The sequence below is a fragment of the Gobio gobio genome (genome assembly GCF_949357685.1).
Source record: "Gobio gobio genome assembly, chromosome: 15".
NCBI lineage: Eukaryota > Metazoa > Chordata > Actinopteri > Cypriniformes > Gobionidae > Gobio > Gobio gobio.
In genome coordinates this window covers 12,674,412-12,696,870 of record NC_137108.1, presented here as the reverse complement: position 1 = coordinate 12,696,870, position 22,459 = coordinate 12,674,412, and the positions used below count along the sequence as shown (strand labels likewise).

Below are 22,459 nucleotides of genomic sequence, written 5' to 3'. Positions count from 1 at the left end.
GCGGCGAGCTAGAGCCCAACAAAGAATAAAGATCGGCGATATGGCTATACATATCTTCCCTGACCATAACGCGAAGACTGCCCGTGCCCGCGCCGCCTTCAATGACATCCGCCGCCAGCTCCGTGAGATAACGTTGCCTGGGTTACGGTACGGCCTTCTGTTCCCGGCTCGCCTCCGTGTTACATATGATGGTACCGAGAGAGAGTTCGAATCACCGGAGGACGCCAGAACATACATTAAGACATTATCCAAGTAAGAGATCTGGTATCTTTTCAGGCAGTTTTACCACTGTGGAAGTGTTACGGACTATTACGATCTGTTTACTTAACACGCTAAGTTATCTGTTACAGCTGATATGTCCATGGGTGTTCTTTATTGTTGTAAGTTGCAGGAGCCCGTTTCAAGCTTAACTGTTTCCATTAGGACGGTAGCATCGTCCTTAGGGAATTTACTCCTTTTGGAGTTAGCACTGGGTTCTCCATCATTTGGGGATGGGGTCGTTGTAAGTGCTTTGGAGAGGGTGGGAGGGGTGTGGCTAAGGTTCGGCCTGTTTGGCCACCCAGTTTATGTGTGTGTGTGTGTGTGTGTGTGTGTGTGTGTGCTTGTGTCTTTCGTTATCCCTTTTATTTTTTTTGGTTTTGTGTTTTTTTTTTTTTTTTTTTTCTCCCGGGGTTGTGTTCTACATTCATATACAGCTCTTAGTTAATAATCCATAAATGTCTACTAACACTGGTAATTCAAGACCCACTATTAGAGGTTCACACGTTAGGTTTGTGAGTTGGAACATCAAGGGTTTGGGAAGCCCCGTTAAAAGATCTAGGGTATTTACTCACTTGAAAAGGCTTAATGCAGACATAGTGTTTCTACAAGAAACTCACATGCGCACCACAGACCAGGTCAGGCTAAAATGCCCGTGGGTCTCTGAGGTGTTTCACTCCAACTTTAACTCTAAAGCCAGAGGAGTTGCTATTTTAATTGGTAAATCGGTTAAATTTTCTACTTCTAAATTGCTTTCTGACGAAAATGGCAGATATTTAATAATTTCAGGCACGCTGTCGCACGTTCCTGTATTACTAGTCAATATCTATGCCCCAAATTTTGATAACCCAGATTTTATCAATAAAATATTTGAACGTCTCCCATCTCTACATGATAACCTCCTTATCTTAGGAGGGGACATGAACTGCGTTATTGATCCTAGGTTAGACCGCTCCTCTCCCAAAAGCTTGACACCATCATTAATGTCTAGGACACTCTCTGACTTTATGGCTAAGAATGGTTGCATTGATCCCTGGAGATTCCACAATCCTTCCATCAAGGAGTATTCCTTTTTTTCATATATGCATAAATCCTTTTCTCGGATTGATAATTTTTTTTATCGATGCTAAATTTATCTCAAATGTGTCAATGATTAAATATCATCCTATAGTCATTTCTGACCATGCCCCGCTCTCTCTGGATATTCAGCTCTCTCCGCAATCCCGATACTCTTCTCCTTGGAGGTTAAACACTCTGCTCCTATCAGATGACAAATTTAACTCTTTTATTGTATCTTCAATTGATGATTTTATCATGATCAATCAAAAAGAGGCCGATCCTATTCCTTGTTCACTGCTATGGGAATCACTCAAAGCATTCTTGCGGGGTCAAATAATTTCCTACTCTGCGCATTTAAATAAAACTCGTATAGCCAAACTTCAAGAGCTTTGAACAAGATTGGACAAATTAGATCAACAACTAGCCATTTGCCCCTCCCCTAGCTTGCTCAAAGACCGTGTTGATTTACAAACCGAATTTGACCTTATTACGACTACTGAGGCAGAGCGACTTCTCTTACGCTCGCGTTCCACATATTATGAGCATGGCGATAAGGCAAGCCGGCTACTAGCCCATCAGTTGCGTCGCCAGGCTGCCTCACGTATGATTCTTCAAATCAAGGATCCCTCCAGCACACTACACACTGACCCTAATACCATTAACTCTGTATTCTCCTCATTCTATTCTTCTCTCTATAAGTCAGAGTCCTTATCTGATGCTTCTGAAATGGGTGCTTTCTTAGATGGCCTCGATTTTCCTACTGTTAGCCCACATGTTACCAGAGAACTTGATCTGCCGCTAACAGTTGATGAAATCATCACTGCTATAAACAACATGCAAAATTCTAAAGCCCCTGGCCCTGATGGATTCCCAGTTGAATTTTTTAAAAGATTGCAATCTAAATTGGCCCCGATATTGCTTTCTGTATATAAGGAATCGCTGCAGGTTGGCTCTCTCCCTCTTACTTTAAGACAGGCCTCCATAAGTCTGCTGTTAAAAAAAGACAAAGATCCCGACCTCTGCGGCTCGTACAGACCCCTATCTTTACTAAACGTGGATGCTAAAATCCTTGCTAAGGCTCTGGCCATGCGCTTGGAAAGATTTCTTCCAGCCATGATTTCAGAAGAGCAAACTGGCTTTATAAAGGGCCGTCAGTTATCTTACAACATCCGCTCCCTTTTAAATATAATATACTCTAAAAATTCCACTACAACCCCTGAAGTGGTCATCTCAGTTGACGCTGAAAAAGCATTTTCGACAGGGTCGAATGGCACTTCATGCTTGCCGTTCTAAATAAATTTGGGTTGGGTGATACATTCATTTCATGGATACGCCTTCTCTACACATCCCCTCAAGCTAGTATCTCCAACAATGGCGTTCAGTCTGCTTATTTTCCTTTATCCCGAGGCACCCAACAAGGTTGCCCTTTATCTCCTTTACTCTTTGCGCTGGCCATAGAGCCTTTGTCTATCTATCTGAGATCCTCCTCCATTTTTTCTGGAATATCACGTTTTGGAATTGAATTTAAACTTTCTCTTTATGCAGGCAACTTGTTGTTATATGTCTCCGACCCCGGCCGCTCTATACCAGTAATTTTGTCCTTTATTCACAAATTTGGCTCATTTTCAGGTTACAAAGTTAATATCTCTAAAAGCGAATGTTATCCTGTTAACGCTCTGGCCTGTCTACTGAGTCAGTCTGACATCCCCTTCAAATTGAGCCCCTTAGGTTTTAAGTATTTAGGAGTTAATATAACCAGAAAGCTTACCTCCCTTTTCTCTGCCAATTTCTCCCCTTTAATGTCTAAAATTAAGTCTGACCTTCAAAGATGGAGGAGCTTGCCATTATCGCTTATAGGTAGGATCAACACAGTTCAAATGAATATTTTACCCAAGTTCTTGTTTCTATTCCAATGTCTCCCTCTATTCCTATCTAAGCGCTTTTTTAAAACTGTTGACCAGGATATATCTAGCTTTTTATGGTGTGGAAAGGCATCCAGAATAAGTAAATCAATTCCTCAGAGATGCAAGCTTAATGCCGGTCTCTCTCTCCCAAATATCCAACTATACTACTGGGCAACACATATTCATAAAATCTCATTCTGGTCCAAATCTTACTCAAGTAAAAGTGTAAAAGTACTGGTTTCAAAACTACTTAAAGTATAAAAGTAAAAGTAATGTAAGGGGAAAAAATGCCATTAAAGGGGTAGTTCACCCAAAAATGAAAATTCTGTCATCATTTACTCACCCTCAAGTACTTCCAACCGGTATGAGTTTGGAAGATATTTTGAAGAATGTTTGTAACCAAGCAGATAGAGCAACCATTGACTGCTATAGTAGGGGCAAAATGCTATGGCCAGGGCTCCAGACTAACTTTTTTCACTAGGAGCACAGTAGCCCCCAACTGAAAATTTTAGGGGCACAACCCGAAATTTTAGGGGCGCACACCGTAAATCAACATACTAACCAAATCTACTAATTTCCACTGTATTACTAATAGGGATCGGTATCGTTAAGGTTTTAATGGTATTACTACTCTTACCCATACTGCTTATCGATCCGGTACTTTAACAGTATTCTTACCGGTTCTTTTTATTATACTTTATTTATTTTATTTTTATTTAAAAAAAAAAACATAATTAAGAACAAAATTAACATGGCTTTATAATCTGAAAAATAAAATATCTATAGCAAAAGAAACCACAAAGTTTGAACAAAAATATAAAACATCTATTTGTAAATGGACCAGTGTGCAGGCATTCGGAAGGTCTGCTAACATTAATATTACAGTGAAGAACAAACCTACAAAGAAATCTAATAAAGTAATGAAATGTAAAATAACACTGCATAGTTTTCACTGTATAAATTGATAGATTAATGCTTATAAAAGCTAAAGTTATTAATTCAAGAGATGCAAATATTTTCTCTTTGCCTCTTGTTTGATTCGAATGAATGGCTCAATCGTCAGCAGGTTTTAAGACCGATCGAATGTAGAACTAATATCATATTCTTCTATTTCTCCAAGCTATTTACGCCCATTTAAGATATAAACTGTTAAAATAACTACTCTCCAATCCGGTCATTTTGACACCGGCTATTTGTTGTTTATTTGATGGTTTAGACGCACACACGAAGCCTAAAATATAAAGTGCAAGTCGGTCCATTTCGCAGCACACACACACAAGCCACCTTGAAGTTGGAAACAGCGTCTCTTGCGCGGATTATTGTGCATTTAATAGCTCTTTATTATCAAACACATCCCGCAGTTTAGCAACAGTAGAGACTGCAGTTTACAACAATCACTGAATCTGACGTTTAGTTTAGGTTTAGGAGAAATGACAGCGCAAGGCTGTGAAGGGAAGAATGAGCTCGACGGAACACGGCTATAGGAATAGATGCACCGATCCACATTTTTTCACTTCCGATCCGATCCCGATACCTGAATTTGGATATCGGCCGATACCGATACTATTCCGATACAAGAGCTGTGTTTGCTTTAATATTATTATCATTATTGTTGATTTTATATGATGCTGACATAAACTCCACTCAACAGGCAAGTATGATATGAACATAATAGTGACCCAAATTATCACGGTTATCAATTTATATTTGAAAATCAACAAACAAAAAATAAATCAAGCAGCTCTAAGCACTTTTTTAAGCTAGATTCTGTGGGATTTCCTTCCTTATAATGGCCGTCATCAATGGCAACGCATAATGCATAAATCTCTAATATTATATCTGTAAATATATTCTCAAGCAATATTCTCATCAGTGTTCTATCAGCTATGACACATTTAAATCTATAAAGCTAACATTTAATTAAATATTTTGTGTAAGAGCCCATACAGTATTCTAGTGAAATAAAGCATATATTTTCATATGATTTGACAGTTTATTTGATTAAATATCAAAAATCCAAAAGGTGTGCATCATACCGAACACCTAGATGAACACTTTACAGTCAGTTTTATGACTAAGTCATTCTCTTCAAATGCCATTTAAGTTAGAAACGTGTATAGCCTACCAATGTTGTATGTAACTTTAGAGACGGTCCCTAGATTCGCGCACGTCAAGCAAACCTAATGCCAGTCATATCAGATGCGCTGTGGTTCTGCTGTGTTTTGTTTGAAACTATTTTCGGTGCTGAAATATAACAAAAACTGTCAATCACTGTATGATGAATGAATCTCCTGCGTGCATCGCACGTTTATCTCTGCTTCGAGTGTAGATTTCAGCGAGAGTGAGAGCCGCGCGCGCTCTGAACAAAACTCCGCTAATCTGAACGCCTCTGATTATTATATTCATAAACTCAATATAAACACGTGTGATTGGTTATAATGCACAACGCGATTATAACAGATAACTTTTGAGAAGACCATAATAAGTTAAAAGTGGCTGGTGTGAGTGTTACACAGCCGAAATACACACGCAAGATGGCGATTGTCAATGTCAAGCCCTGATTATTATCTCTTAAATGTCACCCTAGTCTTGAGCTTATCTGCTTTTTTAAATGTTTGATTGCGTTCGTTGTGTTGTACGACGCGAGGGAGTTTCCACCTCTCTGAATTACAGTTTTGCAAACATTGTCTTGCTCTGCGGTGTTTCCAGTGTGAAGTATTTCCACACAGTTGACATGTTGGCTAGCCACAATGCTGCTCAATGCTATCCTGCTGCAAACTGCGGAATGGATTTCCTGAGTGGGGCGTGTCTCATAACTCTGGGTCTCATTGAGCCGCGCCTCCGTTCAGGAAATCCATTCCATAGTTTGCAGCCAGTTAGCAGACAAGCCGGCGGGGGTATCGGATTTCTCAGCAGGTTGGATCGGGAAAATCCGATACTTGAATTAAGCTGGTATCGGTCCCGATACCGATACTGGATCGGATCGGCCCCATCCCTACCTCATATCATCTTTTTATAATTCTTGGAAGCCAAAATCGAAAATAAAATTAGATTAATATCACAGCACAACCCTAAAGTTTAAGCAGACTAAACTTTTGTTTAGTTCTCGTCACTCATTAAAGCTGACTGTGGTGTTGTGTTCGCTGTAGCTCCATGTGAGAGAGCTCGCCCGCTTTCTCTCTTCTGCATTGCGAATGGCAAAAATGCATCACGGACAAATGGTTTAATATTATCTCAAATAGAAACGGCTGGCAAAGATAGAATTTGCCAGACATAACGTCTATCAATTATAATTATTAAGTGTATTTTCTTAATTTCTCCAGTACCGACAGCTGGCAAATTTACTGGTCGCACATGTGCGACTGGATGTAAAATTCAGTCGCACACTCTCAAATTTTAGTCGCAAAATGCGACCATTTAGTCGCACTCTGGAGCCCTGTATGGCAATCAATGGTTGCATATAATCTGCTTGGTTACAAACGTTCTTCAAAATATCTTCAGAACAAAGAAACTCATACAGGTTTGGAACAACTTGAGGGTGAGTAAATTATGACAATTTTCATTTTTGGGTGAAGTATCCCTTTAAGGACAAAAGATTAGGCCGCGCCACAGTGCATACCCCACCTCCTCAAAAAACATTTTTCTAAAGGCCATAATGACTAATGTTATATTAAAAAGTTAATGTTGAAATTTTTTAGATGCATAGGCTACCCGTTTCAGCTGCATATATTCCCATTGAAAATCAACGCATTTTAGGACAATGCAAATACATTAAAGAACCATATGTGTACTACTGAGCAAAAAGTCAAAATTCAGAGGCATGTTATCAATAACCATTATTTGAATGCGTGATCAATGTGGCCAGATTGGGTCGACGATTTCCAGCCCAAAAACTCACCAAATGTACATTTATATTCAAAAAATGGTTATTGATAACATGGCTCTGAATTTTGACTTTTTGCACCTTTACAATACTTATAGGCAACTAGTCACTCCAAGAAAAATCCCAAAACTTTAACTGCCAAAATAATGTGATATTATTTTATTGCCATACCAATCAATGTTGATAAGTAAGTTACCATTTTATCTCCTTAAAACATAACATTGACAAAATCAATTTCCCAGTAAAACGGATCAAATATGTCCAGGTAGAAACTGTCAAAACGGCAATCCCTCAGAAAAACACAATGTCAACAATAAGAAGCCAATTTACGTGCAAAAAGTGCCCAATATAGAGATTGGTAAAAGCAATGTAATTAACAGGCATTTCACACGTTAATGCACACACCACTGCCAAAATGCATAATTCATTGATACTGTACAATAATCCGCCAACAAAAAATAACAACAATGCGCTTACCTTTGTGTTGCACTTTGCTTTGACAAAACTACACTATGTCTTTCGTGAAGTACATGGCACACACACTTAGCACAGTCAAAACGGGTTAATCGTTGATTTAAACCTCTTTCAGCAGCTGTCGGGGTTGCAGATGTCCTAAGTGTGTATATGACAATGGACAGGAGTCACGGTTATATTTATAAAGAGCCTTCGAGTCACAGGTGTAATTCACGTTTGAGAGTTGAGTCACTCTCCCACTTTTTACTGTAGATACAACTTACTGTATATTTATGCCACTGGCATAGCGATCACTGGAATATACAGCTTTGAGTTATCGTGCTAAAAACCCGGCTAAAGTCATGAATGAGCACGTCTGCCTGCTGATCTCTGATTGGCTGAAAGTGCGTGCTCGTCGGCGAGAACCCGCCCTATCTGGCAGCATGGTGTGTGATTTGTGCAGGTGCAGGCGTGATTGATCGCCTACAGCCCAATAGGGTGTCAGAACGGTTTGTGTTTATCCTTCTCATCCAACCACAATCAAATTCACTCTATCCGGATGGCACAATTTATCTGGATAGTTTATTTTTTTGACAAGCTGGTGTAGCAACAATGACCCGATTCAATCAGATTTGGCCAAGTGAATACGTCACTGGATGGGCCTTTGCACACCAACTCGTGACTCTCCTAATCAAATCAGACATAAACAATGGGGTTTGTGTGTGGTAGGGATATCGAAGTTAATTAACAACCCGAGGAGCCACGAGGTCTATGAATGGTATAGCCTAGAGACATACACATGACTTCACGTCCGCAAACACACACACATAGCGGAGAACGCTGGAATAAACAACATCCACTCACACACGCGTTACTGAACCATGTGGACTGAAAACTGTCTCAATAATGTTCAAATATATATAATTTGTTGATTTAATGTCTTTATACAATGTATTAGAATAACTAGGATGTTTACTGTATGTAAATCAAAACCTGTATGCCAGTAACTGTGATAATCTTGTATATCTGTACGCGCACGTCGCAGAATGATCGTGCTTGGTATCTCTGTTGTCGCAAAAACCTGACTATGCCGAATCTTGTTCACAAATCACAACAAGATGCATTATTTCAGAAATACCAGCTTTCTAAAGAAATAGAGGCTTAAAATTTCCACCCTATTGATTAACTGAGAGGAGGGGGTCGAGAGAACAATGAAACACTCGCGCCTTCTCTCTCCACGGATGTGATTGGATCCTTCCATCTGTCTGGGCTCGGCCACTCCATCTATAAGAACGCTGAGTTTATCATTAACTTTTACACTCCGCCATCCCGAGGAAGACCACCCTGGCCTTCGCCCCCCTTTGAGAGAAGGATCCCTTTGGCAGCCAGCCAAGAGAGAGAGACCTGCAAACTTCTGGAGCGACTTTCCTGAACTTCACAGAAATTCTCCCGGACACGCAACTCTGTAGCGAACTTCCACGACGATTCGAACTCAGACACATACACGAGAGAGCCTAATGCAAGTATTATATTTCACCTTTAAACTGCTTGTACGAGGTTGTCTTAATTAATCCTGATTCACGAAATCATAAATGTCTGAAGGGCTCGTGTGAAGTGATTGGAACTGTCTCTCTCTCTCTCTCTCTCTCTCTCTCTCTCTCTCTCTCTCTCTCTCTCTCTCTCTCTCTCTCTCTCTCTCTCTCTCTCTCTCTCTCTCTCTCTCTCTCTCTCTCTCTCTCTCTCTCTCTCTCTCTCCCTTGTGGATTCTCTCTTTCCATCATTCTTTTCCCTTTGATTTTATTCGTTAAGTTTGATTTTTCCTTGTTTGTACCATATCGTTTGTTTCTCCTATATATATATATATGCATATTTACCCCCGTGTGATTAGTAGCTTTGTATTCTGTAGTTGTTTTATTAAAACCCAATAATTGCATTAAATTGAATCCGTATTGTCTTGCTCACAAATCTCGAAGTCACTGAAGCGTAAGATCTTAGCTACCCATTTAAGCTTGATTTTCCTGTAGTACTACTTCAGTAGTACAAATTGTACAAACATAAGAGATATTATTTGTCCTGATCAAACAGATCAATGTTTCTTAAGGTTTGTAAGATTGATAATTGATGAAGAAATCAATTTGGATAAAGGTTACTTTTAAATGATTAAAGGTTCCGTTATACGTAAATTTTTGTCTGTGCAACAAGCAAATCATATTCATAGACTCATGAATATTCATACCATTTGAATTAATTATTCCCCGAAACGTTGTTACACCGGAATGAAAACATGCCGACATGGAATAGGAGTAACGAGGCTATTATTAAAATGTAAGGAGTAGAAAGTACAGATAATTGCTTGAAAATGTAAGGAGTAGAAGTAAAAAGTAGGCTAAAAAATAATTACTCCAGTAAAGTATAGATACCCAAAATTTCTACTTAAGTAAGGTAACGAAGTATTTGTACTTCGTTACTTGACACCTCTGGCCAAATCCTTGTTCCCAGCCTTTCCCTCTTCTCCCCCACTCCAATTGTGCGAAGAGTTTCCCTCTCCGGACCCCCCTCAGAAGTCTTTTCATACTTTCATACTATAACAAACTTCTGAATCATGACACCTCATTCATCACTAAAGTTAAGGCTGCCTGGGAGGGTGAACTTGGGTTGGAGATACCTGACACTTGGTGGGACGTTGCCCTCAACAAAATACACTCTAGCTCAACCTGTGCCCTTCTAACTTTGATACAATTCAAAGTATTGTATAGGATTCATTTCTCCAAAGCACGCCTGTTACAAATTTTTCACACTGTCACTGACAGCTGTGACAAATGCCATACCTCTCCCTGCAATCTAACTCATATGTTTTATTCTTGCCCATTAGTTTTTTCCTTCTGGCAGAGGTACTTTGACATTATCTCTGAAATACTTGCGACGACTGAAAATTTCTCTCCTCATATTGCCATTTTTGGATGCCCAGAGGATTACAATAGATTTACATCCAAACAATTGGACATCTTTGCTTTCACATCTTTATTGGCGAGACGACACCTCCTTCTCCACTGGAAATCTACAAAAGCCTCTTCCACCACTCAATGGCTAAGGGATATTATGTTTTTTTTTTTATTTAGAAAAGATTAAATATTCTTTGAGAGGTGATTCCAACAAATTTTACAGTAAATGGCAGCCCTTCTTAACTTTCTTTAAATCTCTTCCTTCTTTACCCCCTGATTGATGGAACAGCCCCCCCCCCCCCCACCCCTCTTATTATTATTTATCTTTTATTGGTTTTATTTTATTTATTTATTTTATGCTTGTGAATTTATGAATGCCCGAATGTTTTGAACTTTATACTTTGTTTGATTTGTGTTTTCGTTTATTTACTTTTCTTATGTAAAAAAAAGAAAAAGAAAAGACAGCTAAGTATGGCTTTATTTTTGTGTAATTTCTACCTCTTTGTTATGTATTTTTCAATGTGCCATTTTTTTCTTTCTTTTTCAATAAAAATATATCAAAAAAAAAAAAATGTTGTGCTGTTGAATTATGTAGCCACCATTATGAATAATAAAAAAATTAACAACACAATACCACTATAACCGGAACATAAGACTCCGAATGAACTTAAGCCACTACATGATGATTAAACCATCATCATTGTATAGGCAACATCACCTAATTACATTTCTCTTGTCATTCCTTACCACAACAAATGTGCTTTCTAAACACAAAGTTCAAGCATAAAACTTAAAATTAAATAAAGCTAATTTGAAAGATTTGAGGGTCAAGAGCACAACTAAAGCAAACACTCATCTCCATCATGGTGACTTCAATTAAACTATTATTTTCAATATAACAGAAATGACAGAAATAAAGTCAGGCTGGTTAGTAATGTGTGAGGCTGGTAATGCTGTTTGTGGAGTTGTTTAATCCTCCTCTGCTGAGATCTTCAGAGATTTAATGTCTTCTTTTATCTTCAGTTGATTTCATATAAGGCTGTGGCTGAAGTCAGTTGTAGTTCTTGTGTTTCTGCTCGTCTCTTGTTCTGTTCTCTTATTTCCTTCAGTGATTCTGCTTGATAACAGGCTTATTAAAGCTATGATGAATCCATATTTAATCTACACAGATTTTGTGGCTCAGATAAGGTCCAGTTCTGGTTTATTTCTTTGCTCTTGGCTGACATGTGACATGGTTATGGCCTGCTTGTGGCTCAGATCTGGCAAACAGGAGTGGTCCACTCAAGGGCCGTCATTCCATGCAGCATGTGGGCAAGATCAGTATTCCACAAGTGCCAGATGTGGGCCAGATCTGGGCCGACACAATGTTGCCATGTGGGTGTTTGTTCATTGGCCAGAGGAGAACTGGCACCCCGACTGAGCCTGGTTTCTCCCAAGGTTTATTTTTCTCCATTATGCTACCTGATGGAGTTTTGGTTCCTTGCCACTGTCGCCTTTGGCTGGGCTTGCTCAGTTGGGGACTCAAAATTTTCAACTAAAATATCCAAATAAATCTAATTATTAAACTGCATTAACTATATCAACTAAATTACTGATCTGCCCGCATTGTCACTATATGATAATTGAAATGAGCTGATGACATCACCGTTTTCTCCAGAGCGGCTGTACAGCCGAAACAAATTCTGTTGCATTATTTTCCTGTTTAACACTGTGAAGCTGCTTTGAAACAATCTGCATTGTAAAAAGCGCTATATAAATAAAGTTGACTTGATTTGACCATATATCAGCCATTGGCCACCCTGCTCTCTAAGACAGTGGTTCCCAATCGTGGGGCCTGTACCATGATTGTAGTTTAACAAACTCCGGTTTACAGGATTAGTTTAGAGTTGACAAAACCAAACCAATCTATTTGGGCTTTGTGTGTCCCATGATGCTGATCATCAGCTTTCTCTGTCAACTCCGGCTTTGATCCGGAGTTTAGGAGTTTAGCTGTGACATCAGCAGTGAACAGCCAATCACATGCTGTGGATCAGTAAAACTGAGATTCACTTCTCACGAGAGAAGCAGCAAGATTCATTTCTCTCTTCTGTAGAATATTACATGATTTAAAAATATTAAGAATTTAAACAAATTTACACAGCAAGAAGAAAAGAGCTGTCAATAAAAGAGTACAACTTAAAGAAAATATTCACTACGTCAATGCAAGTAAAAGTTATGAAGTTAGTTTAGTTGATATATAGAGAATTGAGTAATGTAGAAATTCTTATAGCTTTATTTATTGATTTTAAAGCTTATTTGTATGACCTTTGTATAGGCTATTTATATTAATTTTAACTAAGTGCCTATTAATGATTGATTAACTAAAATGATACATGTGTAATTGAATACGGTATAATAATTACATAAATGATATCTAAATCATTCAAAATTATTATTATTATTATAAATAAGCATTGTTAAAAGCCAGACACTTTAGTCTTTAATAGCCATTTGCTATGTAGTGACCTTTAATTTGGAGTAGAAACAGGGGGAGTGACTTTATTGCAGTAGAGGTGTGTCACTTTGCTCACAGCTGATTGGTCCAATTTCAGTTTGATCTCTTATCCAGAACATAACCTGCCCTGGAGCAGGTTAGCCGTGGAGCGTAAGTTACTATGGAGATGAACACTGCTAAAAGCCAAACCACTTTAATGGTACCTAAAACCCAGGATTAGCACAAACTAAGCTTAAAAATATCTGGCTAGCCAGCTAAACTGGCTTCATGGTATAGGCCCCTGGTCCTGGAGTTCCCCCAGCACTGCACAGTTTAGATGTTTCCCTAAACATCCTGTTTCAACCACAACCCCACCCCCCAGTGCCGCCCTCAGTAAAAATAGTGTTTTGATTGGTATCCCCTTTGGTAGATATGTTGTGTATCCCCTTGGTTCATTTGCTTGCCTGTATATATTATGTATTATCAATAAGGTATATACTGAGTGTGGTCATTTTATATAACTGTTTTAGTCCATTGAAGGGTTAGTTCACCCAAAAATGAAAATTCTGTCATTAATTACATTCATTGACATTAATTACTCACCCTCATGTTGTCCTAACCCATAAGACTTTTGTTCATGTTCGGAACACAACTTAAAGAGATTTCTGAATTTTTTTAATTTGATAAAGAATGCTGTGTGTGCACAAAAAAGGGCAAAAATAAAGTATTTTACTTAATATCTTCACTTCTACATAGATCTCAGCCATGTGTTGTGTTGACAACGAGAGCAGATATTTTCATGATACAACCGGTCCTGGAAGAGAGATGGAAGACTCCATTTTCAGCAAAAATGGACTGTAAATTGCCTGTTGAAAATTATAGGTGATAGTTTTAAAGACTGAATATTTTAGAAAGAAGGTCTGGAAAGTTGATGTGGCTTATTGAATTTTTAATACTGAAATCGTGTGTAAAAGTTAAATGTTTCAAATATTCACAGCTTAAATAACCTGAAAATGTTGATTTTCAGCCCCTATAAATGCAAGCCCTGAAAATACTTAGAGGTCGTTTTTTTGTCTATGTATACATACACATCACATCGTTGCAGCAGAGATGAAACAGGATCTAAGTGCAGCAGTATTTATTTAGAAATAAACTCAAAACTTTACAAAACATAGAACTGACAATAAACTGAAAGAAACAGGATTTAAATACACACCAAACAAGAGGAACTAATGAGACACACCTGAACTGAAACTCAAATCAATATCGAAACTTAACCAAGGAGACAAACAGGCAGGGGACTGAGGAAGACTGAACTAATTAGCAAACTGAAACAGAACATTGTAGCGTCTGTAGGAATTGTGGACGCAGACACATAGTTTAATGAATCTTCCAAATGATTCGATCTGAAATGACCCCTTTACAAAGCCCAATTCAGCTCCAGACCCCAGGAAATCGACCATCTATCACCAGAGAGATGGAGGCTCCATTCTGCCCGAAGCTACTACTTTTAAATAATAATTACTTGATTGCCTATGGACTTTTGACCAAAACTTAGACAAGGAGGACAAAAGACTCGTTGTGATCACAAGACAAAGAAACAAACCAGATCTCTGTCTTTTCAATGACCGGTAAATGAACTCCACGTGACACAGCTAAAACTCAAAGCAAACTCACAGAAACTGTGACTCACAGAAACATATGAAGTGCATCAAACCATTGATTATTGGACTTGCATTCAAATAGCCTTCGACATAGCTTGTTAGTGTGTTTACAACTGATACACGTGACTATTATGCATGTATATTACTACCAATTCATGCAATTATGTAACTATTGAATGAGTGGATGAAAAGGCACCGTGTTTTATATCTTTTTGTTCGTATGGGTATAATCCAACAGATGAGCTGAATTAAATCTTTGTAGAATGGATCATGTCCTTATAGTAAGAAATTAGGTCTAAATGTACTCTCTGCTTAAGAGCAGGAAACTAAATTACCATAGATAACCCAATTTTATGAGAGGGGTGGAGACACAGTCACCCCTGAACCCTAATTGGCCACAACCCATCCAGGGGATGGGCAAATATTTGAGTTTTAATCTCAGAACACGGACGAAGAGTGCCTGTTCGCAGCTAGTTCAGAGCCAGCAGTTCGCGGCCTGTGCGCAGCCGGTTCGCAGCTCAGAGATGTTCAGTTGGGTTGAGTCCTAGCAGTTGACCAGAGTTGAGTTCTGAACGGAGAGCTCCCAGGAGACGATCTGACGATCGTGGCAGACCAAGATCAGAGAAAATGGGTTAAACAACGATTTCATTCAGGCTCTCTGCTCTTCTCTCACTTTCCTTTCTTTTACTTGAAGTTTATTTTCTTTCCGTTAAGTCTCGGGTTCTGTTAAGTTTCGCTGCAAAAGTTTCTCAACGAGTCTCCAACAGCGCGCTTCAACTTCAAACAACGCCCACAAGACTTCCATCCAGCCGCCAACACGCCACGTGAATGGCTTCCCAAGACGTCGATCAAAGACACGACCAGAACTTCAGCGAATCAAAGACCCGGGAAAACCCCTCTCCAGCGGGGAAAGAGACGACACACGAGACACAAACGCAAGTAATACCTCTAGATTCCAAGCTGAACTGATGCATTAGATCAAATGTAATAACCCTGCCTAAGAAACGATAGGAGGTTAAATTAATGATCAATGGTTTCTTCAGGTCATGTGTCATAAATGCATATATTGCTTGGGATTTCATATTTTCTCTCTCTTAAAACTTATTCTTTTCCTCACCTTCTTCCTTTCTACAACGTGTGTGAATGTGCGAGTGCGTGTGTATATGTTAGATATTAGTTTGATGTGTTAGAGTAATCAATAAAGTTCCGTTTGTATTCAAAGATAACTGTTCTTGTGTTATGTGCTTACGAATTTAATGTCTTGAACTGCCGATCTAAGTTACCTGGCTGTTAAATAGTGTTTCACTATTGTTCAGATATTAATATCCGCTGCAGAGTTGATATTTATGGCCCGTTCAAATGAACGCTGGAAGAGTCATTTGCTCGGCTGTAAAATAGACTCTCAAAATTCCCTAAGAATTCATTAATTCATTCATTTGAGCTAAATAGACCTGTTTCCCTTTAACAGAGTCCCCTTTAAGTTCTTACATATCGGTGGACGAATAAGTTAAGGTGTAAACATTAATTCTGAATTATTTATAAATTATAATGTAATTCGAGTCTCTTTCATTTTAATTCAATTCCCCGTTGAGTTATTATTTTATCTGACTTATAGTCGCTACAACATACACGTGACAACTGTTTTCTTTTTTGAACCACATTATTATTTTCATAATTACACTAAATTAGCATGTTAATTTAACAGCACTAGTTTTTATCCTACGACAGTTTACAATCCTTTGTGTAGATATCTTCCACTTCCTGATCCCAGTAGGCTGGGCCTTTGCCAATAAATAAAGCAAATTAAACAAAAAATAAAAAAGTATATACACAATCTCCGTGTCAGTGGCCAAGGTCAGTTTATTAACCAAGTACACTCCAAAATGATTGATACCCTGCACCCAAGTCTATCCTAAAGTGAGTAGTGTTTGGCTTATCATGTAATTATTATAAGCATTTTTTGTTAGTTCATTATGTTACACTGTAGTGATAAGTGCACATTTAGGTATGTACAATTGACAATGTGTGTAAAATGACCACAAGTGCTGTTATTGTTTGACTTTATTTGTTTCTGTTAATTTTCCTTATTTGAGTCTAGAAAAAATGTTCAACACTTTTCTAAACATGAGCACTATGTTTGTTTTTGTGTCTTGCAGATGAACATTTTTGACAAAAACAAAGATGGCAGATTGGATCTTAATGACCTGGCTAGGTGATGTGTGTTTAATGATAGCACTTTTGTACTGTACATGTGAAAGCTGTTTAGGCATTGGTATTAAGAGTAAGTATGGGTGTTCGTGTGTTTGAGTTGTTGAAAGAGAGAGGCAAAGGCTCAGGGCCAATTGCATAAATCACCGTAAGTGTAATTGGGCCCCAAAGGGACGAAGGGCCATATTGTTTTCTAAGGTAAACATTTTTTTTCAACCTTTGTGCACTTTTGGGGCCCTTATAATGCTCAAAAACTTTGCACACACGTTGGAATCGTCAGCCAACCTGGGACAGGCACATGTTGACATGGGGGAGGGGCTCTGTGGCACACCCTTTAGTTGTAATTGAGTGGCTCTGTAGCGCACCCCTTTTCACCTACAGTAGCCAAACTTCATACACTTATAGATCTTATTAGGCCAAACAGCTTTCACACTCTTAAGTCATACGCCAGCCCAACAGGAAGTCAGCTATTATGTGTTGTTTGAAAAACGCATGCTCTGGAATTTGATATACTCCTCCTAGGGGATTTATCCATTCACCACCAAACTCGGTCAGCATGAAGCCAAGACACTGAGGATGCTAAATTGTGTCCTTGGGTTTATGGTGAAAAAAGGGAAACAGGAAGTGTGTTATAACTTCTGCATACACTTCACTGATTTTGATAAAACTTTGTGTGTGTGTGTTCGTTGTAGGAGGCTGATCACATGGGCTGCTTTAACTCAATTTTTAGCAATACACTCACACACTTCCCTAAGCACTTCCCCTCAGGGGAAGTGCTTGCCACCATTTTGAAGTGTGTTCAACCTCAAGTAGATAAGGGAAGTTTATGACAGACCCTTGAATCCTCAATTTTGACAGAGGGAGCAAGTCTACTCTACACTCACCTAAAGGATTATTAGGAACACCATACTAATACTGTGAACTGCCTTAATTCTACGTGGCATTGATTCAACAAGGTGCTGAAAGCATTCTTCAGAAATGTTGGCCCATATTGATAGGATAGCATCTTGCAGTTGATGGAGATTTGTGGGATGCACATCCAGGGCACGAAGCTCCCGTTCCACCACATCCCAAAGATGCTCTATTGGGTTGAGATCTGGTGACTATGGGGGCCATTTTAGTACAGTGAACTCATTGTCATGTTCAAGAAACCAATTTGAAATGATTTGAGCTTTGTGACATGGTGCATTATCCTGCTGGAAGTAGCCATCAGAGGATGGGTACATGGTGGTCATAAAGGGATGAACATGGTCAGAAACAATGCTCAGGTAGGCCGCAGCATTTAAACGATGCCCAATTGGAACTAAGGGGCCTAAAGTGTGCCAAGAAAATATCCCCCACACCATTACACCACCGCCACCACCAGCCTGCACAGTGGTAACAAGTCAACAATGGTAACAATGCAGATTGTTTCAAAGCAGCTTTACAGTCTTAAACAGCAAAACAATGCAACATAATTTTATTCAGCTGTATAGCCATTCCGGAGAAAACGGTGATGTCATCAGTTCATTTCAATTATCATACAGTGACAGTGTGGGCTTTAGATCAGTAATTAGATCAGTAATTTAGTTTATTTTGTTAATTTAATAATTAGATTTATTTGGATATTTAGTTGAAAAATGTAGTGTCCCCAACTGAGCACGCCAATTCAGAGGCAACAGTGGCAAGGAAACCAAAACCCCATCAGGTGACCTAATGGAGAAAAATAAACATTGGGAGAAACCAGACTCAGTTGGGGTGCCAGTTCTCCTCTGGCCTATTAACAAGCAGCGTATGATTATTATTCTGGCAACTTTACAGGTCAGAGGTCATAATAGATCGGAATATACGAAAGATCGGAGGCAACACGCCGGAGACGGGTTTATTGAGGATGATGTGTTGATTAAATAATTATTAAATGTGCAATATTTGAAGGATCGGAGGCAACACGCCAGAGACGGGTTAATTGAGGATGACATAACGATTTAATAATTATTAAATTGTAATATTCCAACAATCAGAGTCATCATGCCGGAGACGGGTTTATTGAGGATGCCGTGTCGACGAGGCAATTTCAGGGGAAGTCTAATTGACACAGTCTCTGCAGACACTTCAGGGTCATGCGTTGGTTATGTCTGGGCGCAGGTCCACCGTCTGATCTGGATACGGCCCGGATCCGGCTGCAGTAAACCTCGGGATAAAACAGAGAGACTATCATTAGCGTAGATGCCATTCTTCTGATGGTGTAATGAGTACATCAGGTGTTATGGGAAGTGTTCCCGGTTCCGGCTGACCTAGTTAATGCAGCCTAACAATCATTTCATTGAAAAAGTGGTTTATGTGTATGCCATAGCAAAGAGATGTGTTTTTAGTCTAGATTTAAACTGACAGAGTGTGTCTGCTTCCCGTACAATGTTAGGAAGACTGTTCAAGAGTTTAGGTCCTAAATAGGAAAAGGATCGACTGCCTGCAGTTGATTTCGATATTCTCTGTATTATCAACTGGCCAGAATTTTGAGACCGTAGTAGACATGATGGTGTATGATGTGATGGAGTATAATGAGCTCGCTCAAGTACTGGGGAGCTAAACCATTTAGTGCTTTGTAAGTAATAAGCAAGATTTTAAAATTTATGCAATGTTTAATAGGTTTAATCTTTTTCCTATTTGTAGTGGAGATGAGTGGTACCCGGTGGGGTCTTCTGCTGTTGTAGCCCATCCGCCTCAAGGTTGTGCGTGTTGTGGCTTCACAAATGCTTTGCTGCATACCTCGGTTGTAACGAGTGATTATTTCAGTCAAAGTTGCTCTTCTATCAGCTTGTGAAATACTCAGTCTGGCCCGTCTGGCACCAACAACCATGCCACGCTCAAAATTGCTTAAATTACCTTTCTTTCCCATTCTGACATTCAGTTTGGAGTTCAGGAGATTGTCTTGACCAGGACCACACCCCTAAATGCATTGAAGCAACTACCATGTGATTGGTTGATTAGATAATTGCATTAATGAGAAATGGAACAGGTTTTCCTAATAATCCTTTAGGTGAGTGTATAGCAGAGAATAGACTGGGCACATGACTGTTACTTATGTGATTTGCTTGACGTTAAAAAGAGTTATTAAATGCAATAACTTGCGAAAAACAACTCCTTGCAGTCTCGCGCTCTCTGATGTCTGACACACACCGAAACATGCACACAAGCCGCCTCTGAAAGCGTGTGATCCCTTCTGTTTCGTGCCTTGTTACACACTCGAACTGTCAAATACACACACAGTTATGTCAAAATGGCTGTCTTGATGAGTATTCATGTAAACAGTCGGTTATGCTTTAAGTGAACAATATCAGATGGGGAAAGAAACCGAATGCGTGCCAATAGGATACGTGTATTAGGTCTTAAAGTGAAAGCCTGCCAATACAGTAAACCTGCTAATACTGTAAACCTGCTAATACAGTAAACCTGCCAATACAGTAAACCTGCCAATACAGGCAACCTGCCGCTGTCTGTCAAACAACAAAAGAAAAAGAGAAAATCACTCAGTGCTCTTGGCTGAATAACCTTTGTAGTTTTATTATGTATCAGTATATATATAATTCATGTGAAGGCTATTGTTTTTAGTTCTTATTTTTAATAACAAAGATAAATTAAAATAACAAAAAAAAATCTTCCACCCCTAGTTCAGGTGTCTTTGTTTACCTGGATGTTCTTGATGTTAAAAGTTAACTTCAGTGATTTAGCATTAAGCTTTGTATCAGTAGAAACCCCGTAGTATATTTGAATTATGGTTCTTTCCCCCTCATATCCCCCAGAGACGAGAGAATTATGCATTTTATTTCTGGAAAAAATCCTCCGATGACGCAAATATTGAGGCTAAAAACTACAGCCAGTAGAAGGAGCTGTTCCGCATGTTTTCAACTCGCCCACAGGGGAGAGATTTCATGCACAGAATGTAAATGCGCTCGGCTCGGCCTCAGGCATTCATAACGGAGCTGTGCAGAGCAAAGTGAGTTTTTCAACTTTTCAATGAATTCCTATTAAAGTTTAGCTTCCATATGCGATCAGAAAACACGCCAGACTGGACACGCGCTGAGAATGACTGCCGCGCTTACCTCAGCTCTGCTCAGCTCTTACTTCCCTCTCGTGCTGAATGAATGTCCTGTGACTTTCGTTCGGCTCACTCACACTTTATTGAAAAGACACGTTCAGATTTTAATTGTAGTGTTTATTCTCTAACTGAACGAAATTATTGTATTATAATGAAGATAAAAATTACGCTGGGGGTGGTTTAAGGGCAGCGAAGCAAGTGCATTCTGGGAGTTGTTGTCTTTCATCCACATGAGACAAAAATACATTTTCTGTCTTTTCTCAGTCTAGAAGGCACCAAATTCAAAAACAATTTCACATTTCTACTACATATATGACAGTTTAAATACACATTCATCTTCCCAGCGCTGAAGTGCCCCTTTAAGTTTTAGGTTGATATAACTATATATTACCAAGTCAAGCGAAGAGTTTTTGGTATTTAAATATATTTTGTTAGTTTACATTGATGTTAAAATTATATTGTCAGATATGTGACAATAATTTTTGCTAAAACACTGCAGGTCACTTTGTTGTAGCAATGCTTTCTTTTCCCAGAAAGAATGTGAAACACAAATGGTATCATTCTCAGTTTTTAAATCATTTTTTAAATAAAATTTAAATAGATTTTACACACTTAAAGAAATATCATATAGCATATCGAATATCGCATTATTTAACAAGGTATTGCATATCGCATTTTTCTTCAATATTGCACAGCCCTATTCGCTACATATATTGTTCTCTTCGAGCCAGATAACTTTCTAATTTACAGTCATTAGCTCCGACCATCAGGAAGTCAGTTATTTTTGTTTGAATGTGGATTTTTTAATCAAGCTCTGAATTTTTTACTAAAGGCTTCATACAATTCACACCAAACTTTCTCAACACGATGCCAATAAATTGAAGATGCTAAATTGCGAATGGGTATTGAATATCTTGAACGGTGTTTCCATGGCGAGGGATTCAAGTAATGAAACTAAAAGAGTCTCATATATTTTAAATAATAAATTATACAGTATTTATTTCTATATAAAATACAAATTAAAATAACATTTTATTATTTTTTATAATTAATGCATTATGTGCAAGTAAAAAATATGCAGATTTTGTGTTATTTGGTTGAACGAAATAAAATAAAACGTAATACATAGTATAACCTCTAGATGGGCCTATTTCTAAACAGGGCTGAGCTTTGTTGCTGAGAACAGTGTTTCCAGACATTATTAATTGCTTTTATTAGCTATTGCATTTTTATATATATTTAGACATTATTAAAGGGTTAGTTCACCCAAAAATGAAAATGTCATGTATTACTCACCCTCATGCCGTTCCACACCCGTAAGACCTCCGCTCATCTTCGGAACACAAATTAAGATATTTTTGTTGAAATCCGATGGCTCTGTGTTATGGGTTGGTGTACCAGGAACAGGCAGAGGACACAGGAGATGCAGATTCAGACGTATTTTAACTCACAATAAACTAAGGCAGGCAAAACACACAACTTAACATAATGGTGACCAGACCAGGAGTGAATGAACAGGGAGGAACTTAAAAAGAGAACA

At 38.7% G+C, this 22,459-nt stretch overlaps 1 protein-coding gene across 4 annotated transcripts in view; it reads left to right on the top strand.

Annotated features, from left to right (window-relative positions):
• Positions 1-22,459, top strand: part of scgn (secretagogin, EF-hand calcium binding protein) — a 93,836-nt gene that overhangs the window by 32,980 nt on the left and 38,397 nt on the right. For all 4 annotated transcript variants that reach the window (XM_079836896.1, XM_079836897.1, XM_079836898.1 and 1 more), the window contains one exon: positions 16,793-16,848. In XM_079836896.1, the coding sequence (XP_079693022.1) occupies positions 16,793-16,848 (56 nt within the window). The remainder of the gene's footprint in view (positions 1-16,792; positions 16,849-22,459) is intronic.